Source organism: Sinocyclocheilus grahami, unplaced genomic scaffold, assembly GCF_001515645.1.
Source record: "Sinocyclocheilus grahami isolate Dianchi unplaced genomic scaffold, SAMN03320097.WGS_v1.1 scaffold1497.1, whole genome shotgun sequence".
In the NCBI taxonomy this organism is placed as follows: Eukaryota; Metazoa; Chordata; class Actinopteri; order Cypriniformes; family Cyprinidae; genus Sinocyclocheilus; species Sinocyclocheilus grahami.
The window spans coordinates 188,663-201,162 of record NW_015506676.1 but is presented as its reverse complement, the minus strand read 5'-3'; the positions used below and the strand labels follow the sequence as shown (position 1 = coordinate 201,162).

At 37.3% G+C, this 12,500-nt stretch overlaps 1 protein-coding gene across 1 annotated transcript in view; it reads right to left on the bottom strand.

Moving 5' to 3' along the window:
- The window catches only part of LOC107570728 (protein FAM222A-like), a 28,142-nt gene that overhangs the window by 551 nt on the left and 15,091 nt on the right, over window positions 1-12,500 (bottom strand). Inside the window, exons 2-3 of the mRNA XM_016256988.1 lie at window positions 10,121-10,262; window positions 1-611 (exon numbers count right to left, since the gene is read on the bottom strand). The exon at window positions 1-611 is cut by the window's left edge and continues 551 nt beyond it. Of these exons, the coding sequence (XP_016112474.1) occupies window positions 1-611; window positions 10,121-10,220 (711 nt within the window). The 5' untranslated portion in view covers window positions 10,221-10,262. The remainder of the gene's footprint in view (window positions 612-10,120; window positions 10,263-12,500) is intronic.

The following is a 12,500-nucleotide window of genomic DNA, read 5'->3' as shown; positions in this document are numbered from 1 at the left end:
CATGGCAGGGGATGACGGGACCTTGTCTAGAATGGTTAGACTGGGAGGGTGTGATCTGTAGGAGGCCTCTGGCGAGCGGCTGACGACGGCTCCGCTCCCGCTCCCGTACATGTGTGGATAGTGCCGCTGCGCCCAGTAGTCCGCGCTTTGAGTAGGCAGCACAGCTCCGGAATATGCCAGAGCACTCTGGGCGAAACTCGTGTCCAAGAATGAAGGAGTGGATTGAACGTTGGACGCATGGCTCATGTGATGGACGACGCCGTGGGACACAACGCTATACGGCCTCTGCCGGTGTCTGCTGCCGCTGGGTGGTGCGTACGGAGCCACCGCCATCTGGATAGGGGAAAGCTTGGCTCGTTTTCCATCGGCACTCTTCAACACACCTTTGGAGGAAGTCTTGATGATCGCCAGCAAGCCTTGGGAGGGGTGCGAGTACGGGCCCAAGCCCTGGCCGGCGGTGTCCAAGCCGTTGACAGTCCTGCTGATTTGCTTGTGCTGCGGGACCCTGATGTTGGAGGGGAAGATCTTGATTGAAAGGGGGCTATCGGCAGTTCTTTGTGCATAGGAGTCCAGTTCGGCTGTGGATGGGTAGCGCGTAGAGATCACCTCACCTGCGGACAAAGAGAAAACGGCATGAATAATTCAACGCTGCATTATTAGACCATGTCTTGAACACTGGGGTGGGGGGGGCGGGGGTAAAGAAATTCTAGGTCTTTTAAAATGAGCACACATTCATTTGCATGCCTAATATGTCAATAATGCAAAACGTTTCATGTCTCTTAACTCTTTCCCCCCCAGCGTTTTTGGAAAAAGTCGCCAGCACTTTTGATCATTTTCACTAAAATTTCATGGCCCCCAGAATATTTTTTTGTATGAATATCTCAACATGCAATACATCAAAATAAAGATCAGAGCCTCTACTTTTAAACAAATAAATCCGTTTTATTCTAGCGTCAGGCATTCGTTTTTTTATCAACACTTGAATGTAGGTAAGTTTTATTTAAAAAAAAGCAACATTAAGCAAAAAGCTGAGAAAAATTACGCTTTTAATCAAAGACTACATCTGGATCATATTCAGTTCGATGATCAAAGCAAAGATGCAGTCGATCGCTTCCATCAACACCCCCAAAGCTTCACAGTCCTTTATCACATCTTGGATCGACATTTCACTCAGTAACATTAGGCAGTTTTCATTTATATGCTGTTTATTGTTGATGATCGCATTGTTTTCCATATGCATCTGCTTGCATATAAGATCGCTCGTTTCTCGTTTGAGACTGTGCTGTCTGACGAAGCGCCTCGTGCCGGAGGAGTTTCGCAATAAATATGGAAGAGTGATGAATACTGGATGAGTTAAAAATTATCAGACGTCACACAAGAAAAATCGTCCAATAAATATGAAGATATTGGAGCGTCTGCATCACTCTCCGTCTCTTTATTTCCTCGGCTGGCTGTTCATCCTCAGACATCTGCATCTCTCTAGAAACTCATTTTGTGGAGGGAGACACCTCGGGCAATGTTTGATCAGTGCATTATGAAATTAATTTGGTCTTTCTTCAGGACAAAATTGGATTACCTTGGGAAATCAAGGGGAGAGAAAAGAGACGAGGAGGGGGATGGGAAAGGAGCTAATTTTGTTTCAGTGGCTTGAGTGGAATTCATTTCATGGCGTTTGGATGTGCAATCCACTCTTAAGGGGCTCGGATACGGGTGGAGCGACATGTAAAATTAACATTAGAAACATTGCTATACAAGCAGCAAATTGGAAACACTGCTTTATATATGTTTGTGCATTTGTGTGCTGCTCGAATGCATCTCAAATGTATCTCTGGACTATAATGAGGGCAAGATTCCCATAGACGCCAGTGAGGCCACAATAAATGCAAGCCAATATCACTGGCAGCCAATTTTGAGATGTCTACAAATGCAATAGCTTTCAAATGAAAACAGGACCTACAGCCAACAGTGTACGGGCGACTAACTGAGATTGGATTTAAACACCATTATTCAGGCAATTTCATGGCTGTTTAGATTCCCGCAACACAAGGAAGCTGGGGAAAAAAGTGCTCCATTTCTGAGCAGTAAATCTACTGGCGGAAAATACGGCCAGAATGACACCTTTATGGAATTTCTGACATGAAAAGAAAAGTGCTGAAATTAAGGCCGATTATGCCACAGTCAATCAAACTCACTTCTCGAGGTGAATGATTGAAGGATCTCTACCAGAGATACACAAACACAACCCATTCGGTCCCAGCAGTCATTTGGAGCGTCTCCTCTGTCACGCGATGCCGAGCTCACGTTGTTCCCGTTCGGGATTGATTTGGGACTTCATTTCATTCCAGGCCCACAATGAGCCTCCAACTGTGAAAATGATTCAATCTACAAGATCTACCTCATAAAGGAAATAAATTGAGTGTTTAAAATGAAAGGAATAGTAGAGGTGGCGAGGCCCGCTGAGCCCACCGGGGTCACCAAACACTCACATGGACTGGGGAAATTTGACTTCGAGAAAAACAAAAATCAATCAAAAGAGATAGTGTTTGAAATTTAAGTGGCACTGCGTTCAAAGTGCTTGGGTTTCAGCATTTCGAGAGGATGGCCAATCGTCAACAAATACTATGAACCAGTTGGTCAAACCAACCATTAAGTATTACAGACCCATGAAATTACTTCCTGTGTTGACGTAGTATCAAAACAGGAAGTTCACTCTCAGAAAACGTGCAAAAATGGCACTTTTAGGAGTACAACAGCCTTCACATGGACATCTTTGTACCTTATTTGCACCAAAAAGGTGCATTTTAGAACCTTAAGGGTTCATATTATTACTCTTGAAAATAAAGGTTATTTATTGCCATTGATAGTTCCATGAAGAGCTTTTAACATGCATGGAACATTTCCAATGCACAAAAAAAGGTTATTTTAATACTTTTTAGAGTGTCTGATACTAATATGCACCTTTTATGGGTACATAGGGTACAAGATTGTCACATTGGTTTCTGACAGTGTTGGGTTGCACATCGAATGGTTTGCACTTTGTTTGCAAACAGCCAATAGGCTTTCGTTTTAGATGAATAGCAATAGTAAACCATGACTTGGAGAACATTTGGTTGAATAAATGAAAACGTACAGCCAGGAAATCTAAAGTATAGTAGATGTGAAAAGGGAGAAGCTAATCGTTGAACCAAAAACTGAAGTGAAAGTAAAATACAACGTCTGAGGTAATTAGCATCTTGACCTTCAGGAATTATCTATGGGCTTACATTTCTGCCATAATTCTGCGCGCGAAAGTTCATATTTTGAGCGCACAAAAGTGCATTTTGCACGCGCGCGATCTGAGTTTGTGGAGAAAATGTTCGTTTTGCAAAGGATTACTCCATGGATGTTAAAAGCTCTTCATGGAACCATCGATGCCAATAAAGAACCTTTACTTTTTAGAGTGTCTGATACTAATATGCACCTTTTATGGGTACATAGGGTACAAGATTGTCACATTGGTTTCTGACAGTGTTGGGTTGCACATTGAATGGTTTGCACTTTGTTTGCAAACAGCCAATAGGCTTTCGTTTTAGATGAATAGCAATAGTAAACCATGACTTGGAGAACATTTGGTTGAATAAATTAAAACGTACAGCCAGGAAATCTAAAGTATAGTAGATGTGAAAAGGGAGAAGCTAATCGTTGAACCAAAAACTGAAGTGAAAGTAAAATACAACGTCTGAGGTAATTAGCATCTTGACCTTCAGGAATTATCTATGGGCTTACATTTCTGCCATAATTCTGCGCGCGAAAGTTCATATTTTGAGCGCACAAAAGTGCATTTTGCACGCGCGCGATCTGAGTTTGTGGAGAAAATGTTCGTTTTGCAAAGGATAAAGTCTTTCGAGCGCACGGAAATCAATTTTGCATTTAAAATACGTTTTTGGATGTGTGCAGACCTTCTCTTTTGCGCGTGCAACGTTTCACTAGCTTGCTCACCTGATGCCCCCCTCTGTGCTCGCTAAATGCCAACAGCTCGCGTGCGCAACACAACCCAGCGTTACAATGTGCCATAATTCCAGCCAATCAGAGACCGAGGCTGCTAAATTCTGATTGGCTGCCTTGACAACCAATCACAACATTACCTAATTCACAAATCACATAATTGCATTACCTCGACAGCAGCAGAGGACAAATACAGTGCAAGCATAATTATTATGCAAGTTGATATTCTGATTATATTTTTTTCCGAGCACATTTTACCAATAATTATAACTACTATTAATCTTATATTTAATCACTTATAATCTATATATTATTGTTCATGACGGCTGGAAGTGAAAACGCCTTATATTCAGGTGTGCATAATTATTAAGCAGGTTATCTTCTACAGATAAAGTCTCCAGATGAACAAGAGGTACAAGAGGATGTGGTGCTGGTCCTTCTCAACTTATCTGTCTATAAAGCACACACATATATATATATAAATAAATCATTTTTCAAGCATTTTACTACACTTCAGTATGTGATTCTTATTAAGTAGGGGTCTTTTTTTAGGATTCTATATTTAACCCAAGTCTCTGAGAACCTGACACCTTGTACTTCTGGAGACTCCAGGTAGGTTGCAGTTCTGGAAAATGGTGGCGCTGGAGACTAAATGCTTCCTGGTGATTTCACACCTAATTCTTCACCTTAATTCATAATTCTTTTGCAGTTAACATGCATCTTTTCTTCTCCACATGTTTCTGACTGACCCTGCTGACCCACTGAGCATTTTGCTGTCCAATGGTTATGCATTCACTTTGCCATTTCTAGTATTGTATTAGTATTTCTAGTATTGTATTTGAATATTTCTCATGGGCATTTAATAATTTTTACTTTAAGTCCGAGTTAAATCTCTTTTTTGGCTCATTTTATCTGTAAAAGAAAATCTGCTTAATAATTATGCACACCTGAATATAAGACATTTTTCACTTCAGCCTTCATGAATAATTATATATCAATTATAAGTGATTAAATACAAGATTAATAGTAGTTATAATTATTGGTCAAATGTGCTTGGAAAAAAATATAATCAGAATATCAACTTGCATAATAATTATGCATGCACTGTATTTGTCCTCTGCTGCTGTCGAGGTAATGCAATTATGTGATTTGCTGGAATTATGGCACATTGTAACGCTGGGTTGTGTTGCGCACGCGAGCTGTTGGCATTTTGCGAGCACAGAGGGGGGCATCAGGTGAGCAAGCTAGTGAAACGTTGCACGCGCAAAAGAGAAGGTCTGCACACATCCAAAAACGTATTTTAAAATGCAAAATTGATTTCAGTGCGCTCAAAATACTTTTTTCTTTGCAAAACGAACATTTTCTCCACAAACTCAGATTGTGCGCGTGCAAAATGCACTTTTGTGCACTCAAAATATGAACTTTCGCGCGCAGAATTATGGCAGAAATGTAAGCCCATAATTATCCACCTAGTGCTCACTAACCTTTCAGCTATAAACACACAGCAATCAAGAAGCACAGTTAGCTCAATGTAAACGCCTGTCTGATGTTCGCATGTTCCTCAGCTGAAGCAGCTCGGTGAAAGTCAAGCCTTCGATCAAACTCACGCACCGCATTACATGAGGACGAGGGGCTCTGAAATCTCAATTAACACGCAGCTAATTAACTGAACACACGATCTGATACGGACTGAACTCTTAAAGTAGGCCAGAAACAAGAAGAAACCGCTGCAGATAAAGGGAAGCGTGGGGGGGGTTTAAACAGATGGACTCATTCGTTACTTCACACGGGCTGCTAAAGCGAGGAAGAGCCGAGAGGAACGAGATCTTTCAGCATGACCTCTGGACGCTCTCATCTCCTCACAAACACACAAACGCTCTCAGTCACTGTAAGCCGTCTAATCTGCGCCCCATGGTCACGGTTAACGCAGGTCTGCCGGATCAGAGAGCAGATCTCAGGCTTTTCTAGCTGCTTGTGTTAATCGGTGATTAACGGAGGAACAAACGCCCGCGGCTGGGACTCGGGTGACATACACTGCACAAATCTTCCACACTTGCCCAGAAAATGCACCTGGTGATCGAGCTGAAACACTAGCACTAGGGATGTAACGATTAACCGCGAGCCGGTTGAAAATCGATTCAAATGTGACGATACAAATCAGTTGAGATGCTAAACAAATCGCGATTCAGTTAGGGGCAGGAGTTTATATGAATGCATGTCTGAGGGGAACTTACTGTCTTTAGGAAAGTTTAGATGGTATTTTTTCTTTTCATCTTGCCTCTGTATAACACATATTAAAGTTTATAAGCGCAGCGCTGCTTTGTTTACAGCCTGCTGGCAGAGAGTGCATCTGCGTCTCGTTCAGCTCGTCTGCTGTTTCTGTTTCATGCAGATATATTTATGTATAGTTTCACAAAACTGAAGTCAAACCATTTCTGTTTTTGCTTCAAATTTCGAAACTATAGAATATAATTTAGTTTACTACTGCTCGTGTTGCATGCATGCAGCATCTTTGTTTGGATCGTGATTAAAATGCAGTGGTTGCCTCTAATTTTAAATGGAAAGAGCACAGACAAAGCCTTATTTTGTTTATATGAAGACATTTATTTTTTTTGTGTTACTTATTTATTTGATTTGGGACTTGTTTTAAAATTTCAATGTAGTTTTGTTATTTACATTATATTTACATTTTGTAATTTAGCAGACGCTTTTGTCCAAAGCGATTTACAACTGAGGACAATAGAAGCAATCAAAACCAACAAAAGAGCAATATTAGTATATTATTATATTTCAATTTCACAAAGAAACGTGAAACATTTTGCCAAGCAAAACCTGCTGGCAGAGAGTGCATCTGCGTCTCGTTCAGCTCGTCTGCTGTTTCTGTTTCATGCAGATATATTTATGTATAGTTTCACAAAACTGAAGTCAAACCATTTCTGTTTTTGCTTCAAATTTCGAAACTATAGAATATAATTTAGTTTACTACTGCTCGTGTTGCATGCATGCAGCATCTTTGTTTGGATCGTGATTAAAATGCAGTGGTTGCCTCTAATTTTAAATGTTAAGAGCACAGACAAAACCTTAGTTTGTTTATATGAAGATTTATTTTATTTGTGTTACGCATTTATTTGATTTGGGGTTTGTTTTAAAATTTCAATTTAGTTTTGTCATTTACATCATATTTAAATTTTGTCATTTAGCACACGCTTTTATCCAAAGCGACTAACAAATGAAGACAATAGAAGCAATCAAAACCAACAAAAGAGCAATATTAGTATATTATTATATTTCAATTTCACAAAGAAACGTGAAACATTTTGCCAAGCAAAAATAAAAGGACAAATTTAATTTATAATTTGACTTAAATCTCATTTTGTTAAAAAAAAGCGCGGATCGAATTGAATCGTGAGTTGAGTGAATCGTTACATCCCTAACTAGAATAACACAACAGTTAAAGCATAAAAGCATTCAATTTAGTTTTGTCATTTACATCATATTTAAATTTTGTCATTTAGCACACGCTTTTATCCAAAGCGACTAACAAATGAAGACAATAGAAGCAATCAAAACCAACAAAAGAGCAATATTAGTATATTATTATATTTCAATTTCACAAAGAAACGTGAAACATTTTGCCAAGCAAAAATAAAAGGACAAATTTAATTTATAATTTGACTTAAATCTCATTTTGTTAAAAAAAAGCGCGGATCGAATTGAATCGTGAGTTGAGTGAATCGTTACATCCCTAACTAGAACAACACAACAGTTCACATAAAGCATCTCACGTCAGGCCAGAAAAGCCAGAGCAGCAGCCTCCAAACGCACGGATGTGTGCTGAATCTACAGGACGCACGTCAAACACTCAAGCTCGTGCGATTAAAAGATTAAAAACTGCATTGCACGCTTAGAATAAAGAAAACATTATCGTTTGTTTCTGTTGATGCAAGTATACTTATCGTTTTTGTTATATTTACTTATTATCGGTTATTATCGGTACAGTTATCGTTATGGTTTCATTTATAGTTATGGTTGAATTCATAGTTATTGTTATACTTATACTTATTAAAATAATGTCTATCTACAAACATTTGAGTTTGACAAGAAATTCAGTGAAAACCTACGACCTAGTGAGTCATTAGAGTGATTCAAACTCATAACGAGAGTTTGACCTTTTCATAAAACAGCTCAAAAGACTTTAATTCAGGACATAATGCAGAACCGGACATAAAAGACCGGCTTCTGCTGGGCTTTAAAGCGTCTGCATCAAACACGAATAAAACATGACCCGAGCTTTGGCTCAACGCGGCTTGAACAGTAGTGTTTTCAGTGTAAAACTGTTCAACAAAAGCACATTTATCAATGAATAAAGAGAACAAAATTAAAGAGACAGATGAGTCTAATGAACCCTAAGCTCATTAATAAATAAATAAATGTAAAGCAGACAATAAATGCTTAAATGCCTAAATAAATGTATAATGCTAAAAAGAAATAAACGCATAAATCTGGATACATACATTTTCAAAGCTTAGATAGTAAAACAAAATAAATAAACATAAGCAAATAATACAAATGAAAAAATTAAATGCCTCAAATATATAAATAAGCAAATACACAGTAATCTACATCTACATATCATTAACCATTAACAAACATATTCCTTTAACATTTTGACATTTCAGCCGTTTGAGTGTAAAAAGTGAAACTGCATTAAATTTAGATTATAAAGTCACACCAGATTTGAAAAACAGCCAACATCTCCTTTATTAATTGCCTTCTAAAGATTTCTTTAAAAAAAAAAAAGTCCCATTCCCCAAGTTATACATATACACTGATACGGATCACGTTTACGGACTATAAATATAAATGTAAATATTTGCATGAATATCTCCACACATTTCTGAGTCTGGATCTGCCCTTGGACGGAAGCGACATGCACCTGCGTCACGGCTGATCAATGCGCTCGCAGATTCAATTAACCCGCTGCGATGGATTCGATGAGGGCCGTACGGAGCTCCTGCAGATCTGTGCAGATGACACGAACCCTGAAACTCAAGGTGAACGTCTTATCTGACGTCTGAACGCTGACAGGCGAGCACAGCCGAGAGTTTCCAGCAGCTCTTCACCAGCAAACAGACGCAGGAAAGTAGGCCAGAGAGTTTAAGAAGAGCCCAATAAAACGTATCCACCTCTCTCGCTCTCCTAAAGGATGAAAATCCATCTGCTGGACGGAGATCTATGAGCCGCTCGATGAGGTTAAGCCATGAAAATCAAAGGTTAGCCTGAAAATTCAATTTATCAGGCCCTTCTTTCTTCCACCTCCAATGAAGCGCTTTAATCTCACTCGCTTTCTGCCCTTTTACGCATTTGGTTTTCTTTCAAGTTAATTTCCTTTTTCCTTTTATATCTTACTTTCCCCATCTCTCGCTCTGCCTCGTGTGCTCTTCTTCTTTCTCATCATTAAACTGTGCCACATCTGAAACTCTCAGACGAAAATAAAAATAATAATTGTGTTGAGAAATGGCTTATTTTTAAATAAGTCAGTAAGTAAATAAACTAAAAAAATAAATAAATAAAAAGTACATTAAAAAAACAATACAAACAATAAATAAGTAAATAAAAAATTAATAAATAAAAATACGTAAATAAGTTTTAAGACGGGGCTTATTTATTTATACAATATTTAATATATAAATATAAAATATAAAATATAAATAAACATTTTAAAACTTAATATTAAAATAAAATAAGTTAACAAAATAAATAAATAAATAAAAAACTGTATATATAACAGTTTATATATTTATATAAAGTTATATAAATAATATAATATTTAATATAAAAAATACAAAATAAAATAAGAATTATTAACTAACATTAAAATAAAAATGGTAAAAAAAAAATAAAAAAAAGATCAAAAGACAGGACTTAATTTTAAATAAATAAATGTATAAATAAAATATAAAAGTAAATAAGTCAATAAATAAATAAATAATAAGCACAGAAATAATAAGTAAATAAAAATAAATACTAAATAAACAACTAAAAAAAACTAATAAATAAATTGAATAGTTAGGGTGGTGCTTAACCAAAACTCAACCACCTCAAAGCGACATCTAACCGGCTGTGCCAGACTTACTCCTGCGATTGAGCGGCGCGTCCAGGCTCTTCGCGGCACACGTCAGGTGTTGGTGTTGGTGTTGGGCCGGTTGGTTCTGTCTCTGCAGACACGCCAGCATGGTGCAGTTTGAGCTCTACGGGTCGCTGAAGCCTTCAGGGATCTGCAACAAGAAACAAACCCGTTCAGAGGAGCTCATCAGACGCTGAATCACAGGCGGAGGCCTTTCTGAACCGGACGCAACGGCAGCGTTAATCAATCTCACCGCCAATCTCTTCTGCGCTCAGAATGAATAAAAACCATCAGGGCAGATGAGAAATAAACACTCTCAAACACGCCCGACAAACATGTGACTGCCCGACAAATTCTTAAAATAAAATACTTTTATTTATCAAGGATGCATTAAATCAATCAAAAGTGACAGAAAAGACTTTTCAGCTTCTTTAAATTCAACAAGCATCAGCTGTATGCAACGTGACCCACATTTGGTTTTCGACCATTGAAAATGGGCACAATTTGCACATTGGGATCCTCATATCTCTGGGACTGAATGATTAAAGAGCCTTAAAATTAAGATGATAAAAGAAAAGTTAGCTAAGAACCAGAATATAAATTTATATTAAGATATCTTTAACACTTCTAAAGTTACAGGCATGCAAACTTTGGAAAAAGATTATTTTTGCCACTCAAGATAGGTATGGTCTATTAAATGGTTTTGATAAAAGGAAACAAGACACATTTCTAGTTTCAACATTATTTGCTCTTCAGACAATCCCCTTTAAATACAATAAGCATCAACTACATACAAAGTGACCCACACTTGGTTTTTGAGCAATGAAAGTGTGCGCAAATTTAACAATTTACTCCTGAAGCCACATTGAGATCCCAGTATCTCTGGAACTGAACCATTCAGGGCCTTAAAACTAAAGATACCAAAAGAAAAGTTTGTTAAGAACCAGAATCTAAAAAGATATTGAGATATCTTTAATACTTCTCGAGTTACAGTCATGCAAACTTTGGGGGAAAACACACAAAAAGTGCTTTTATCACATTTTTGAACGGTCACCATTGGCATATAATGCAACAAAGATTGCTGAAGTCAACAGATTTTACTAATAGAGCTACCAATCTCTGTGGAAAAATAACATAATGATGCTGCGATCCTTCTCAAGTCGTTTTGACCCTCCTGTAATTTGGCTCCAAATCTCCGGTGAAAAATGTCATTTTGAGCCCCCTCTACAAAACAGTGCATATCAATCCATGACATTTAATATTTGGGCTTTCATCACTATTTATTTTTTGTCTTCCTTCATTAAAAATCTTACCAAAGTCAACAATTTGAGCCGGGGAAGTTTCTGAAATTTGGTAGATTTGACACAGAATGACCCAGCAGTCATTAATGTGATTGGACGAGACGGATACATTGTGAATGTTGCCAAAGCAACAAGGCCTGAAGTGTTATTGCTTTTGTCACATAATAACAACATTAAAGGATACATCATTATTTTATGAATGTTATAATAAATGGAGCACTGGACTGACCAATCAGAAGACAGGAACACAGCTGAAATATGTGAAATCTCTCTGTTTCTGCACCATGAGATTAAGAAAACACACATGCAAAAAGAGGTTTTCACTGAACAATGATATTTTTGTCTGTTCCGTCAAGTGACTTCAAAATATTTGGAATAAGGTGCCAAAGTCATAATTAATACTATAAAATCTATTTATATTTTCCCCAACTTTTGTGCTTTCCATTTACATTTTTCTGGATCACGTTTTAATGGGTTAAATCAATTTTAATCAAATCACATGTCTAATCAGTTGAGTTCATAAAACTTTTAATCAATAATCTTTAAAATGTAAAACATAAAAATACAACAGAACATCATGATTTGTGTTTTTAATTTTATTATCTAATAAAGAGCTGCACAACAGTGTTTTAATATTAATAGTACAATATTTATTATAAATAGTATTATATTTAAGTCATAATTTCATCAAGTTAAACCACACTTTTATTTTTGTGGTTTGCAATGAAGACATTCGAGCTTCTGTATTTGATCTTAAAATTAATTACATTCTTTCATGATGCATTAAGCTGATCAAAAGTGACAGTAAAGACATTTATAATGTTACAAAATATTTCTATTTCAAATAAATGCTGTTCTTTTGAACTTTCTGTTCATCTGTGGATCCTGAAAAATAAAATGCATCACAGTTTCCACAAAAATATTGTGCAGCACGACTGTTTTCAACATTGATAATAATCAGAAATGTTTCTTGAGCAGCAGATCAGCATATTATACTGATTTCTGAAGATCATGTGACACTGAAGACTGGAGGAATGATGCTGAAAATACAGCTGCACATCACAGAAATACAGTACAGTTTAACAGAT